General features: G+C 40.4%; 1 protein-coding gene and 1 long non-coding RNA gene across 5 annotated transcripts in view; one reads left to right on the top strand and one right to left on the bottom strand.

The window, feature by feature from the left end:
- The window catches only part of FYB1 (FYN binding protein 1), a 150,353-nt gene that overhangs the window by 90,397 nt on the left and 43,520 nt on the right, over positions 1-16,436 (bottom strand). For all 4 annotated transcript variants that reach the window (XM_038535263.1, XM_038535261.1, XM_038535264.1 and 1 more), the window contains exon 2: positions 1,064-2,228. In XM_038535263.1, the coding sequence (XP_038391191.1) occupies positions 1,064-2,228 (1,165 nt within the window). The remainder of the gene's footprint in view (positions 1-1,063; positions 2,229-16,436) is intronic.
- On the top strand, positions 1,259-14,828 carry LOC119871559. Its single transcript, XR_005358548.1, has 2 exons — positions 1,259-1,426; positions 14,606-14,828. It is a non-coding gene; the product is annotated as an uncharacterized LOC119871559 (long non-coding RNA).

Below are 16,436 nucleotides of genomic sequence, written 5' to 3'. Positions count from 1 at the left end.
GTATACCTAGAACTGCTTTAATGAGACCACAGTTTTATAAGGAAAAAAAGTCTAATAGTGGTGTGGTCACTATCCCACTATGCATAAGCATACTTTCTCCATCTTCCCCAACAGGAAATAATAATCGTGCGTATCTGGCCTAAAATATTAATCATTTCAGGCAAAGTGAGCTTCTGTTATCTCTGTGCAGGGTTACAAATCTTTACCAAGTCATTCAGGATCAAATTTTAGCATGTGCCATACGATTGTAACATCTTTGGTAGAAAGCTAAACTATTTTCCCAAAAGGAGACTAATGTGTCCCTTTAGTCTGGCTTACTGTCCTGGTTCTGTACCACTTTAGGAATTAGCAACGTTCAGAAAGCTTTATACTGAGAAATAGAAAACCACTAACGTATAAAACAGAAAGTGGCATTTTGTGAGCCCTGTTCATCCCTTATTTGGACATTGGGCTTAGGAAACACAGGATGACTTTTTTGAACATTTAAAATCACTTGGAAGGGGGTTCTCAACCTCTGTACTGTTGACATTTGTTGTGAGGGGCGGCTCTAGGCAGGGCAGGATGGTGAGCAGCATCATTGGCCTCTGCCTGCCACAGACCAGCAGCACCCTCCAGTCGTGACAATCAAAACTGCCTCCAGACACAGCCAAATGTCGCCAGGTATCCAAATTGACCCAGTTTGAGAACCCTCGACTAAGAGGTTTATTCACCTTTCTGTTTCACTCCTTTGTGGTAGTAAGGGCAGCTCACCTCAGCTTCATTCAACAGAAATGAAACCCAGCTAAGGATGTAAATGAAAGCAAAACCACTTATCAAGCAAATAGATATATTTTCCTCCACCCCTTGAAGGCAGCCCCTGAGGCATCTTCTCACAGAGCTAAGGGTTTTTACCTGAGACCTCTTACACCAAAGGAAAAATAATGCCGAGGAAAAGTCATCACCTGCACAGGAGTACCAAGGATAGAATCATTCTTTGCTATAATTTTTTTTTTTTCCCCAGAAGGTCAAACACCCTTTGCTGTAGAGCAAAACTTGCTAAACAGCCAACGAGAAAAGAACTCACTGTTTCCAGAAGCGGCTTTTCGGAATTTCGTCAGGTCAACGTTGGGAGGTCTGCTGGGTTTGGGTGGCGGTGGGCCCAAGGTAAACAGGGGAGGCAGGGGCTTCTGCTTGGGGGGGGCGGAGTTCTTGTCTCCCTTTTCCTTCTCTTGACTTTGGCCCCATGACCCCGCCACTGTCAACTTAGAGGGCGTCTTAGGGAACTTGGCAGGAGGAGCCCCAGAGGCCGCCTCTTCCTGATTCATTTTGCTCAGGAAGATGTTCTTAGCAGCATCTATCTTCCTATCTTCTTTTTTCTCTTCAGTATTCTTGGCGAGGCCTGGGCTTCCTCTATTGGCAGCAGGTTTCAGAACCACACCAGAGAAGGGTGAGCTGGATGCCTCGCCTCCATGGTCTTTAATTTCCTGGTCTTCCCTTGCTGGTTTAAAAGGGGTTGCTTTGGCCTTGGCTCCCAGGGGGTGCAGGGGTCCTCTCTGTAGAGACGCAGTCTTGGCGGGGCTCTCGTCTTCATGGGTGTCGTCGGTACCTAGGGATGGCTTCTGGGCAAAGGCAGGCTTGGGGAAGAGGGGCTTTGGGTCATGGTCTTGTGAGGCTGACGCAAACTTGCCTTTCACCCCAGCCAACTTGGGGAATGCTTGCTTCTGCTCAGTTTCCGAGGTTGGAGGGTGAGACCCTGGCTTGGGGCCTGGTGGCTTTAAGTCATGCTCTTGGTTTACATTGTGAGGCGCCGGCTTATTCGCAGGGGGCCAGGGAAACACAGGTTTGGAATCTTCCTTGGGCACGGTGACAGGCTTGGGGCCTATAGGCTTCGGAAACCCCACTTTCGCCTCAGGGTCTCTGGTGGTGGCCGAGTTTGCCGGCGGCCCAAATCTTTGGCCCACGCCTGTGGGCTTTAGAAACGGCGGCTTGGGCTCCTTGTCAGGCTTGTCCTCAGATGAAGGTTTCACCGCCAAAGGTGGCTTTGGGGACCCAAACTTAGGTACGTTGCTAGGTCCTGCAGGAGGGCTGGCACTTCCTTGGTTGTTGAATAGATTCTTTTTAGCTTGTACTCCTGAAGGCGAGTTTTGCCCAGAGACTTTGAAGGGGCGGCTGTTGACAGAGACCTCTTCTGTGGGGTTGCCCGCTGTGTTAAACTTCGCCATGAGGGACTTTACATCTGCTTTGGTGTCCTACAAGCACAGGGAACAAAAACTAGCTGAGAGCCAGAAGTCTTGCTTGCACAATTTAAAATACTACACTCTAAAGGGCTTCCTGGTTTGAGGCCTGCGCGCTGCTGATTGGTTAGTTAGGGAGACATTGTAACATTTATCTTCCTCTATGGCAAAAGAGTCTGTGAGAGTTTCTTGAAGGGGGAGGGCTACTGTTGTGCATGTACTGCTTGGGTCTTTTTTTTTTTTTTTTTTCTTTTTTCTGGTCTAACACTGGCTCATTTCGGTTTAAGTGACAACTTACCTCTTACCTTTTTTCTTTTCTTTTCCTCACTGTTTCTCCAGCTATCCTGTTGGATTGACTCTTAACTTGGCATTCATCTACTTTGTTTTACTCGAAAAAAAATATGGAAGTGATTAATACGTGACTTCTTCCATATTTTACAGTTGAGTCTCTTAAATAGAAACTGTACTTGAAAAACTGAAAGTAAGTTTTGTGAATTCAGATTGCATGCTTTCTGCAGCATGGCCATGTTTAACACCTCTGTGGTTTGCAAGCGCTCTCCTGTTGCCATCCGCATTGAAGATGTGTCTGCTCAGGATATGTGGCAGAAAGATTCATTCATTTGGATAGAGTTTTCTTACTTATTTATAGTGCTACTGATTCAACTGGAACCAGACTAGCAGCCAGAATGTGCTCACCTTCCCATCGAGTAATGTCTTGGGGGCATAGGCTGGGAGAGGGTAACCAGGAAGCCATAGAGACTGGCTGGGAAGTCTCAGATCCAGGCTTCCTGCTGCTCCTGTCTCGTCTTTTCTATAAGGACACTTAATACCCTTTAGAAGTCCTGCCACACAGTCTCTGTCCTCGACTAGCATTAGGGTGTGAGTCAGTAGAGATGGCAAGCAAAGAGTCACCCTTCTCTGTGAAGGTGACTTTCCATTTAATCTGGAAAAATTCACAGTGTGATTTTTGTTCTTTCTCTCCAAAGCAAGGATTTGACCTTTTCTAATTCCTCTAGAAATACTTGAAAATATAAAGCATTAAAAAAAAAATCACTAAAGATACACATGCGGCCATGACAGTTTCCATTTTCGTGCTTTAAGAGTCCCCTAGAAAACGTTTTCTTTCTTCCCAGCACCACCTATCTGGCCACACACCCAAATACACGTCACCTTTTGAGGCCCCAAAACCGCAAAATAAGAGCATGGGCTCAATATATGGAATCTATTATTATTAGAAATATTAAGTAGCATATTCAAGGGCTCACAGCTGGGAACTGTGAGCACAGGGGACGCAAACTCAGGTGTGTTTAGGACTCCAAAGTCTAGAAATGGTCTCATTCCTTTTTGTATCCCCACAATACCTGGGCCAGGGGCTGGTACCTTCAGGATTCTAATGCACATTTGGGGAAATAAAGGTTGGCAGTAAGCTGAATACTGTGAATAACAATTTAAAAGAAATGGTGCCCTCAGCTGGAGTTTTTTTCTTTGTACCAAACTGCAGGGCCTATGTATTTGCAGGATGAGAGAAAGAAGCTTAGGCTCTAGGAGGAGAAAACAGCAGTTTCCGGCTTGAATTTTGCTTCTTTAACTTACTACCCTCTCTCCAAGCGGCTGAAAACATCTTGTTTTCTACCGGTCTTCCTTGAACACTTTTTTTTCCAAATCCCCATGATATCCTCCAATCCTCAAACAATTCCTGAAGACAATAGGCAGGAAGCAGGAAGAATAGGGAGAGTCTGGGTATTGGGGGACAAATGGGAGATGATGGGTCCTTCCCTGAACCCTCCCAAGGAGACCACAGCTGTGGAGGACTCCAAACCTTAACACAAGATGCAAAAAAGAAGTATTAACACAAAAATTTGCTCTTGGGGCACCTGGGTGCCTCAGTCAGTTAAGTGCCTGCCTTCGGCCCAGGTCGTGATCTCAGAGTCCTGGGATAGAGCCCCAAGTTGGGCTCCCTACTCAGTGGGAAGCCTGCTTCTCTCTCTCCCTCTGCTGCTTCCCTGCTTGTGCTCACATTCCCCCCCCCCCCCAATAAATAGATAGATAGATAGATAGATAGATTGATAGATAGATGATAGATAGATAGGTGATAGATAAATCTAAAAAAAAAAATTGCTCCTCACATGTAACACAGTCTGTCTCCAGGGAAGGACTCTTTTATTCTAGACTTATTCTATATTTTGCAATTTACATTCTAGATCTATAATTTATTCTAGATTTCGAACCAGAGGCTACATTGCAGAGTGGGTAATAGCATGAACTGGGGAACCAGACTGCGTGGGTTTGCATCTTTCTAGCTGTTTACCCTAGGGCAGGGTACAAATTCTCTGGGCCTTGGTTTGCTCACCTCTAGCATAGGAATCATAATGCTATCTCATGGGTCTGTTAGGACGATGAGGCTATTATCTGTAAGGCACTCTAAAGAGTGCTCGTGATGGAAAGGGGCGTCCTATTTTTATACAGCAAGGAAACTTAGAAATCATCTGGCTCCCCTATCTCACTGCTCTGGAGAGGAAACAACAACCAAAAGTTTAAAGCAATATCCTACTTAGCTACAGCAACTTCTTGTCTTGGATTTCATCGGGGAAAACCCACAAAAACACATTAACCCACTGTCAAACTCCACATCCTGGTTTTAGTTGAGAAAATATGGAAATGGTGAATTTGAAATTGGAACTAAGTCTTTTAGTTGCCTACCCAGACCCAAAAGGCAGGGCAGCATCATGGTCAATAACCCAGGCTCTACAATTATTGACTTGGGTTCAAATCTTAAGTTTGCCATTTACTGGCCACGTGACCTAGTAAGTTTCTTAATCTCTCTCTCTAAGATTCAGCTTTCTTCATCTGTAAAATGATAATAATAACAGTACTTATTTTTTCCACAGCATTTTGTTCTTAAAACAGGATTAAATGGGTTAAGGCATGTAAAGTTGTTAGGTCAAGAAGTACATGTATTGGGGATCCCTGGGTGGCTCAGCGGTTTGGTGCCTACCTTTGACCCAGGGCACGATCCTGGAGTCCCGGGATCGAGTCCCGCGTCAGGCTCCTGGCATGGAGCCTGCTTCTCCCTCTGCCTGTATCTCTGCCTCTCTCTCTCTCTATATATATATCTATCTATCGTGAATAAATAAATAAAATCTTTAAAAAAAAAAAGAAGTACATGTATCACACATCAAAAGATTGTCTGCCAACATCATTTTTTTCTAATCCACTATTCATATAACATCATTTTCTCCAGGTGACCAAATTCTGAAGTTATACCATTAATGTTATGTTCTAATTTTATTTATGTATTTATTTACTTATTTGTTTTTGAATTTTTAAATTTGAGTATAGTTGACATTCAATGTTACATTAGTTTTTGGTGCACAACATAGTGATTTGACAAGTTTATACATTATGCTACATTATGTTCTAATTTTATTTTTTAAAGATTTTATTTATTTATTCATGAGAATCAGAGAGAGAAGCAGAGACATAGGTAGAGGGAGAAGCAGAACTCGATCCCAGGACCCCAGGATCACAATCTGAGCTGAAGGCAGACACTCAACCACTGAGCCACCTAAGTGCCCCTATGTTCTAATTTTGAATCAATGTGACTGAGGCAAACATACTGCTGGATAACAAAATGGAGTTACTATGTTTGAGTTTGGTTTACTCACACTTTGAAACTTTTCACTGAATGTTGAAAAGTAGGGAAAGAAATAGTCATATGGGAACGCCTTGGTGGCTCAGTGGTTGAGCGTCTGCCTTTGGCTCAGGGCATGATCCCGGAATTCTGGGATCAAGTCTCACATTGGGATCCCTGCATGGAGCCTGCTTCTCCCTCCACCTATGTCTCTGCCTCTCTCTGTGTCTCTCATGAATAAATAAAGAAAACCTTAATAAAAAAAAAAAGAAAAAGAAGGAAATAGTCATATGTTCTTACGTAGGACACTTTGAAGAAAGGCAAACAGCCCCTGAGCTTACACTGATATGTCTGGCAGATCAATAGCTCAAACTCTACAACTAGGTAGTCACTTATTCTGACTGCTTAGCTTTAGAAGTTGTTTCATCATTAGCATTGTTACAAGTTTATTGGATAACATTTTTAACACCCAGGCTTATCCTTTTTTTTTTTTTTTTAATTTTTATTTATTTATGATAGTCACAGAGAGAGAGAGAGAGGCAGAGACACAGGCAGAGGGAGAAGCAGGCTCCATGCACCGGGAGCCCGACGTGGGATTCGATCCCGGGTCTCCAGGATCGTGCCCCGGGCCAAAGGCAGGCGCCAAACCGCTGCGCCACCCAGGGATCCCCAGGCTTATCCTTAATCTCAACAATGATAGCTAGATTTCTTCCATGATGATAACAATAGAAAGGTAAAAATGGTCTTTTTTTTTTTTTTTTTTTTTACATCCTCCCATCCTGATTTCATTGTCGATTGAATACCCATTCCATTTTCCAGGGTTCTTTTTACTTTTAAAAAAAGTTAATGAAAAGGTGGGGGGCTCCTAGGTGGCTCAGTCACGGAAGTGTTCGATTCTTGGTTTTGGTTCAGGTTGTGATCTCAGGGTCGAGGGATCGAGCCCTGTGCTGTGGGCTTGATGAGGAGTCTGCTTGAGATTCTTTTTCTCCCTCTCCTCCTCTCCCGCCCCTCTCTAGCATATACGTGCTGTCTCTCTCTCTTTCTCTCAAACAAATAAATCTTAAAAAAATGTTGAAAAGAGTATAGGAGCAATGTATCATTGTATGATAGAGTGAAAAGTCAGTCAACTCTAAGCCTTGAAACTCTAAGCCTTATTCCTCTAGTTCTAGGGGTATCATATACCCTGACCTACCTGTATAGGACAAGTTTATGCCTATTGTTCTGAAATAACTATTTATAAGTTTCACATATACTCTCAAAACTAACTTGCTTTCAACAATAAATTACATGGTGAATTTACCCAGTTTCTCAGCCGAGGCATCTACTGTGCTTAGTTTCTTATATATATTTCTAAGCTGTGCATGTACAAATATAAACACACACACACACATACACACCCTTCCTGTCCCTACTTTTTGCACAAGTGGAAACCCCCGCTTTGCAGCCTGCTTTTTTCCAGGACTGATAGTCAGCTGCTACACACCTGCACAGCTGACTATATCATCAGCAATCATTCTGATGGCTTGGTACCTTTACAATTCCAGTTGTTAAATACTTTCAGTATTAACTCTGTTATTTTCCTTATAATTGATCCATATAAGTGCATATTATTTGCACAACTTTTTTTAAATTATAGTTTTTTTAATTTTTAGAATAGTTTTAGATTTACAAAAGAACTGAGAATATAGTACAGAGTTGTCATATACTTTGCATTTAGTTTCCCCTTATTAAGACTTACTGTTAGTTTGCAAGACCTTTTTGACTTTAATGATTTAAAGATTGGGCTTCTACTTATTCTTAGAAAGAGATATTTCACATCTGGCAGACCTCAAACTTTAGGGTATTTTAAGAAAAACACTTCATCTCAAACTACTTAAGTTTCTTTTCCAAAATCATTTGAAGCAATTCATTATTATCTCCATCTGTTATGTACCTATATAATGTTTAGTCCAAAATACTCCCATTCATTGCTCTATAATTATACTAGGAAGATGGCTGCTAGTAAAAAGGGTTTTGCTACGTCTTCTGGGTTTCTAGTTAACAACTCTAGATTCCAGAAAATCTTTCTATAGCAATTTATATGCAAGTGATGGATCAGGTACATACTTAAAGGCTAAGATGACATTTAGGACAGACATCAAGAAACTGTACACATTAAGAAAATGTTTTCCTTTGTAGCAGTTTGTCTACATATTTTCTTCAGGAAAATTAAAAACACTCTATGACTGTTGCTAATAATAGGGTTTTACTTGATTTTGGATTTGTTTTTATAGTGCTCATATTTTTTTAAGATTTTATTTATTTACTTGAGAGAGAGCAAGAGAGAGTGAGCCCAAGATGGGGGACAGGGGCAGAGGGAGAGGGAGCAGCAGACTCCCCACTGAGCAGGGAGCACAACATAGGGCTTGATCCCGGGACCCTGGAATCCTGACCCAGGACCCTGGGATCCTGACCTGAGCCAAAGGCAGATGCTTAACCGCCTGAGCCACCCAGGCACCCTTACAGTGCTCATATTTTTAAATATATCTTGAATATTAGATTGATTCAGTGGTTCTTAATGAGAAGCACTTCTGGCAACGTCAGAAGAAATTTTTGATTGAAATGACTGATGAGGGTGTGCTCTTGGCATCCAGTGAGTAGAGGCCAGAGATAGTGCTGAATAGTGCACAGGCCAGCCTCTCAACAATGCATTATCAGTCCAAATAGTCCCAAAGTTGAGAAGCCCTGACTATAGGATTAATCCTATTGCTCCTGGATTCTTGAAAACACCTTACCAGAAAGTCTGCCTTTAATTTTTGTAATAGAATATAATCTAAAACCTATAAATAACTGTGTAAAAACTCAATGATACAAAAAAAAGCTACCACTAGAGATTATTTTCAAGTTCCATGTCTTTGAAAGTCTCGTCTTTGTAAAGTTTCATTTATAAAGCGCAAAAGAAAAACAGTCACGAATCATGGGTAATTAATAGATTTGAAACAACTGAAGCTTGATTTTACCTCCTTAAGATGTGTTTGTGTTACTTTTGTAATTAAAGCAAGAGTAGAGCAAACCACTCTTGTGGATGCTGTTATTCTTCCCTATATAGAATCCAGGGAAAAAGAGAAGAAAGTGATTTGCACTTGATCACATGTAATGCTTTCGATCATGAGGGAGACAGCAATAGTTTACCTAAATTGGTTTCTTTCTTTCATCATTGCTCAGTTTTACTGTATGTGGATTTTCTTTCTTGTTATGTCATTGTTTCTTTTTTTACTGTTATGTTTTACCCATGACCTGTGGTCTGAACTGATGGTTCTTCTCATAGAACACAATTGGTTCCTACCACTGCCACCATTAGGACTCCCGGTGTGGTGGCATCAGAGGCTAACATGCAGTTGCAAGGAGGTGTGTATATAAAGGGAAAATGTTCCAGGGAAGACAGCCGTAGGCCTGCTCAAGGCTTCACAGATTGTAGCAGAGCGAATGGAAGAGGGAAGGAGGCAAGTGAGGGTGGTGTGCTGCAAGAGAGAGCCCAGCTTCTGCCAGGGTGATGGCTCATATTGCTCACCCATTCAGCAAAGGATTGATAAGAAGGTATAATAAAAAGGCCAAGAAGATAGAAAGTTCTTTCCTAAGCCAAATAAATGGGTCGTCCTTGAGGTAAGAAGTAGGCTGGTGAAAATTTGTAATACACTCAAGCAGTTCAAACTTTCACAGAGCAATAGTTTTCAACTTCACTGGTTTCTATTGCCTAGAGTAAAGACAATAACAGGTATGTTCCCCATGACCTCTTCTGAGCGGCGTGCATGCCTGCACGCAGGCACACATGAGTGATAAATTGTCTTTTCTTTTTAGAGGCTTAATCTTTTCTGCTCAGTACACTTGTAAAAGAGAATTCCTTTAATCTGAAAATAAGCTTTCTTAAAACTGTTTATTGTCAGAAGTTACATAATAAAATCATTCTCCTTGGTATTGACTGTACAGATAGAGATCATAGAAGTTGGCTGAAAACAGTACTTGTGACAACTTCTTACAAGATGGTAGATGGCAGGTTGCACTAGAGATAGTGAAACTATAGTACACTTTTTTTCATCCCCTAATAGGGATGTCAAAAATTTAGGTACTTAATGGGTCATAATTTAAGTACTTACTGTGTATACTCTGTTTCCCCAGTGAGATGTAAAAGCAGGAACCTGGTTTTATATTTCTTCCTCAAAAATAGCACCCCTCTGCCACCACCTAGTTGAACAAGCACTCCCTACTGCCTGGCACATTTCTTTCCATAGTATTTATCACACATACTGGTTGGTGGGCTGAATTTACTTGAATTTCACCATGACTGAGCACACAGATGATAGCTGGGGACATGATTTCCTCAACTTCTTCAAAGGTGTTGAACCCCAGTCATGAATCTATTTTTAAGAGCTCTCTAACAGAATCTCTACCTCATTGCGAATGGGCTGTGATGGATTCCAGTTGGCTAAGCCTCTGAGGTTGGAGGGAGCACCAGGCCCCTCTTCAACAGGATGTGGGAACATCTTCTCACCACAAATTGAGTTCTTGGGGCAAGATCAGGCTGTTGCAGACTGGGCAAGGGCACAGGTAGGAGGAGTTGGTGGCGGAAGCAGTGGGGGGAGCCCTTACATTTTTCTCAGTGACTTGTAAAGGTGGAGCTGGAACTGCAGACAACCCTAGCAGCCATCCTTGTGTTGTGAGGTGTAATAGAGTCAGAAGAAAATACCGGGCCTAAGTGGGTTCTCTCTGGGAGCTGTGTTGCTTAGCTCCCCTCAACACAGGTAAACTTGGCCTGCAGGAGGCTGGCCTAAATACCTTAGTGGAAAACCTCTCTATCATTATTCCCTCTTGTATTACCTCAGGCACCTGTTGCCCTGGACCCTTTCCTTGTTCCTGCTGTGTTCTCTCTTTTAGAGTAAATTGAAGTAGAAGAAGCAAGATAGTTCAGCAACTGGTAAAGCTCAGACAGTGACAGCCCATTTTCCAAATGCTGTGTCACCTTGCACTCTCAAGGTATATTGATCCTTTAGGCTTTTGTGACCTTCTGTCTTTAAAGATCAGTCTTGAAAATCACCATCCTTCTACAAATTAGAGCCTTCGAACCTCTCTTTCTGGTTATCTTACCAAATAAACCCTGCACCAGCACAGTTTTGACTTTGTCATGGCTTCTGATGGCTTATAGAAAATGGATAAGGAACTCCAATATGACTTCCTATGTGTTCCTGATATTTTTTCTGCTCTAAGTTTTGACTCTTTGATGGTAATGTAATGGTGACAGGATGCAGAGAATATAGAGTCCAATGTAGATAGGATGGAACAACAGTCCCAGAACCATCTATTTTTGTTATTCCATTTTATAAAGTTTTTATAGTAGATTTAACTTACATTTGCTTACTGTGCAATTCATATAGCCTCAGTTAAGTAAATATACCAAATTAGGGAATAGTCTCTCAGGAATTTGCATTTTGACCAATGAACTTGTAGATAATTAAAGTGTTTTCACAGATATCTTACTATTGGCTTATTTGGATCTTAAGATAATATTTAAGTATCGACAATTATACAATATAAGTCCTTTTATTTTTCTTGTACCTCCAATTCTGTTATCTTAAAGAGATCTTAATTTCATCTATTATTTTTAGTGGTTATTCTGTGTTTGTTTGTTTTTAAAGTAGGCTCCAAACTGGAGCTTGAACTCACAACCCCAAGATGAAGACCTTAGCTGAGATCAAGAGTCAGACGCTTAACCGACTAAGCCACCCTGGTGTCCCTGGTTATTCTATTTTTATATATAAATAGTATAAACCAGCAAAACCAAACTCACTTTGTTAAAAGCATATGAAATTTGAAATACAAATTCTTGATGGTTGAGAAAGATGCTGTTCGACACAGGATAAACAAAATAGAAATGTCCTGCTTCCTTTTTTTCTCAGCTTCCACATTCCCCCTGCCCCCCCCCCCCAGCACAGACACAAACAGACACACACACAGACACAGGAGCCTGGACAGTGAGTTCCTTCTCTGCACTTGACAAGAAGTTAGAAACCGAAAGTGTATGGTCTACATGGACTGGGCTGGGGTAAGGAGATGAGGCCATTTGTGGGGTTTTCTAGAGACTTCCTTCCCAGCATGTGAAAGTTTTATGAGAAGAGAACTGCTCAGAAGAGGAAGGCATTGACAAGCTGATCAAGACAGGTTGCAGTAAGGGATCTAGAGTGTGAATGGAGGAAGATAAAACTAGACTTTAGAAGTGAAGGGTTATGGGGGATTTCACAAACTGAAACCTCACTTTATAGTACGTGGCAATGTGAAGCTCTCCCTCGTATCCCCCTTCCCATTTCTAGTCCATCTCTCCTTTTGAACTTTGAAGAAAATGCATTCAGTATTTAGTAATCAGGACTGAGCAGTACAGTCACCTCACACCTCTTACTTCACTTCTCCTCTCTTATAAGTCAGTCACACGACTCTGCCATGAGATGAGCAACTTCTCTCACCTTTATCACCATGAGCTCTTTAAAGCAGGTTGCACTTTCTCTCATTAAAACTGTGATGTTTTCAATTTCAACCTTTTCATGGTGTAGATCCCGCTTTTAACACCAGCTACCCTGTTTTTCCCCAGCCCCTTATCATTTCCTAGGTGCTTCATGGCTTTAGCTCTCTGGGTTTTCACTTATCTTTTCCTTCACACATTGCTTCATTTTCTTCTGAGAGCACTGGTGACTCCTTGCTAATATGTCAGTGGTTCTAGCATGTGGCACGTTGCCAATATCTACTTTAAAATCTGTGCTGAATTATGATCACTCATCTCGGGGTACAAATGACCTCAACACTTCCTGCCCCTCCCCAAACTGTGTACACTTGTAGAGTTAGCAAAAAAATTCTAGAGTTTGGCATTTTATATCTGTTATGAATTCTATTATTAGAACTAATAATCATATTTTAAAACAAAATTCCACATACAATATCTGACTGGATCCTCCCAAAGCCTGGTTTATTCCTATTGACAGAGAAGGATAACCTAATTCAAGCACATGGTAGGAAAGAGAGCCAAATTGAGATTTTCTGACTCTAAACCCATGTTTGCTATAATATGCCATAGAAGTCATGACTTTCCTTCTTCTATGATTATGATTTTGAGTTTGAATCCTAAGCTCACACAAGATGAATTTCTTAGGCTGATCCAAAAAGTTTTCCACCTAACCCTAATGATTTAATCATGGTGGGTGATGTGTTAACACTTGCTCTACTCACAATTGTGATCATAGCAGATCTGAGATGAGCAAAGAGACAAATCAAGCAGGGATGTGGGGATCTAAGCCAAAATATCCTGATTGGCTTTGTAACATCACAGGTAATCTGAAAAATGTGAGAGAAGACAAAGACAAACAATTCTGCTTGCTGTATTTTTGATGTTTGGTCTGTGTATATGGGTGTTGGGGTGGTACATTTACATACAGGACTATATTAGGTCTCTTTCCCCCGCCCCACAAACAACTGCTCCCCAGAGTCAGTGGCATGAATCATCCATATGGCCATTCAGGGGCCTGGGGCACCATTACAGTTCATCCATTGTTCCCCTGGGATGGTGTTTATTATTCATCTGGCTGCAGAGGGAATTTGAAAGTGTGAATTGATAAGGGTATGTTTTGGGAAAGAGGCTATATTTTGGGAAGGCCTGTGGCAAAAAATCAGATGGTGAGCAAAGAATTCATATAAAATAACTCCTTTTACCTGGATAAAAAAGCAAAAAACAAAACAAAACAAAACAAAACAAAACAAAAAACCCATTAACATCTATGGTTCATTCAAAGAACAGAAATAAAAAATTAAACACATGAAAATCCCTTCTTGTTTAATGATTTTTAAAATAGTATGGTTTTCCTAAAGAATAAAGATACTACAAAGAGAGTCATCTGTTATATTAAAATAAATTTTCCTTTAATTAAAATATTTAACCACCTCTTAGGATGGCTATTATATTAAAAAAACCAACAACAGAAAATAACAAACGAAATGTGGAGAAATTGAGCCTTCGTGCATTCCTGGTGAGAATGTAAAATGGTGCAGTAACTGTGGAAAACAGTATGGCATTTCCTCAAAAACCAATCCAGCAATTTCATTTCTGGCTATATACCCAAAAGAAGTGAAAGCAGGGACTTGAACAGCTATTTGTACACTCATGTTCACAGTAGCCAAAGCTGGAAGCAGCCCAAGTGTCAACAGTGGAGGAATGGATGAGGAAAGAATGGTATATACACACAATGGAATATTATTCAGTCTTAAGAAGGAAGGAAATTCTGATTCACGCTACAACATGGATGAGCCTTGAGGACATTATGCTAAGTGAAACATGCCAGTCACAAAAAGACATATATTGTCTGACTCCACTTATCTGAGGTACCTAGAGTAGTCAAATTCATAGAGTGAAAGTAGGATGGTGGTGGCCAGAGGTTGAGGGGAAGAGGCCATGGGGAGTTAGTGTTCAATGGGTACAGAATTTTATTTGGGGAAAATGAAAACATTCTGGAGATGGATGGCATTAAAGATCATACAACAGTGTAAATGTACTTATGGCCACAGAACTGTATATTTAAAAATGGTTAAAATGGCAAATTTTATGTTCGTATATTTTAACACAAGAAAGTAGTAAAAATAGTTAAGCATTATCTGAAAAATTATTAAACAAAAACTCTTTGTAAATGATACAATTGCTTTGATATTTTTCCACAATGAGATCTTTTCTTTCTTTTTATCTCCATTTTAGTGATTGGAAGAGGAAAATGGAAGTGACTCAAAATGGTGGTAAAAATGATCTTTCAAGAAGATCAAGCTTATATGTATACATATGTCCAGATGACATTGCACTTGATTGACAATATTTTTTAAAACTTTTAAAACATTTTAAACGACTTACACATAAGTGTGGCAAAACTGTAATAAAGGACCAATGTCAAATTTCTAATACAAATAAAAACAATACAAAACTACTTGGGAGGTATAAGCATACCTCATTGCTAAAGTTATTTTTTGACTAATAAGTTAAAAAAAATTGTTTTAGATGGTCTCCTCTGAGGTGACATGGAAAGCAGAGGGCTAGAAACATAGGCTGCAGTAGAATCATCTTGGGAAATTTTTTTCAAGAGGCACATGGAATGTAACCCATCCTATCCTTCTGTGCTCCTTTAAGGGTTTCTCTATGGAGAATCACCAGCCCTTCCAGCCATGAGGACAAATGTGAGCATGTGTCATCTCATGGCATATTGGGATACCAAAATGACTAAAAACACTAATAATGAACTATCAGGAAGAGGAATTAAGAAAACAATCCCAGGGATCCCTGGGTGGCTCAGCGGTTTAGCGCCTGCCTTGGGTTCATGGCATGATCCTGGAGTCCTGAAATCAAGTCCCACATCGGGCTCCCTGCATGGAGCCTGCTTCTCCTTCTGCCTGTGTCTCTGCCTCTCTCTTTCTCTGTGTCTCTCATGAATAAATAAAATCTTTTAAAAAATGAAAAAAAAAGAAAACAATCCCATTTATAATAATAGTGATAAACAAACCAATTTAAAAAATGGGCAGAAGATCTGAAGAGACATTTTTCCAAAGATATCCAGATGACCAACAGACACATGAAAAGATGCTCAATATCAGTCATCATCAGGGAAATGCAAATCAAAAGTACAATGAGATATTGCCTCATACGTCTTAGAATGTCTATTATATATTAAAAAAAAAACCAATAAGAGATAACAAGTGTTGGCATGGATGTGGAGAAAGGAAACCTTTGTCCATTGTTGGTGGGAATGCAAACAAGTGCAACCACTATGGAAAATAGTGTGGAGGTTCCTCAAAAAATTAAAAATGGAACTACTGTGCAATTCAATTCATTCTGGATATTTGTCTGAAGAAAATGAAAACACTAACTTGAAAAGATACATTCACCCCGATGATCATTGCAGCATTATTTATAATAGCCAAGATATGGAAGCAATCTAAGTGTCCATCAGTAAATAAATAGATAAAAAGAACTATAGTATATATGAACAGTGAAATATTGCTCAACCACAAAAAGAATGAAATTTTGCTATTTGTGACAACATAGATGGAACTCAAAGGTATTATGCTAAGTCAAATAACTTAGAGAAAGAGAAATACCATGTGATCTCTCTTTTATGTGGAATAGAAAAATAAATAAAGTAAAAAGACCAAGCTCATAGATACAGAGGCAAGATTGGTGGTTGCTAGAGGTGAGGCCTGGGGGTCTGGGAGACATGAGTGAACAGTTTCGGTTTTGATTTTCTTTAGTTTAAATACGTTACATAAACAAACAAACAGACAAACATACAAGTGAAAGCACAGGTCTCCCACTGTGCCAGCAGGGCAACTACCACCACCTACAGAATGTGTTTTGATCACTTTTAGAACTCTTGAAACTCCTCGTCACTACCCATACAAATAATCAACTGTGAGACAAACAATCCAATGGAAAGTAAAATGAAGCTGAAAAAAAAATCCACTGGGATCTTGGATCTGTTCTCCTTTTCTCCTCACATCTTCATTGATCAACTCCTACTAAGAATTACAGAAATTTAATGGCA

Source organism: Canis lupus, chromosome 4 (genome assembly GCF_011100685.1).
Source record: "Canis lupus familiaris isolate Mischka breed German Shepherd chromosome 4, alternate assembly UU_Cfam_GSD_1.0, whole genome shotgun sequence".
Lineage (NCBI taxonomy): Eukaryota > Metazoa > Chordata > Mammalia > Carnivora > Canidae > Canis > Canis lupus.
The sequence above is the reverse complement of the archived record's forward strand: the minus strand, read 5'-3'. Positions and strand labels throughout refer to the sequence as shown.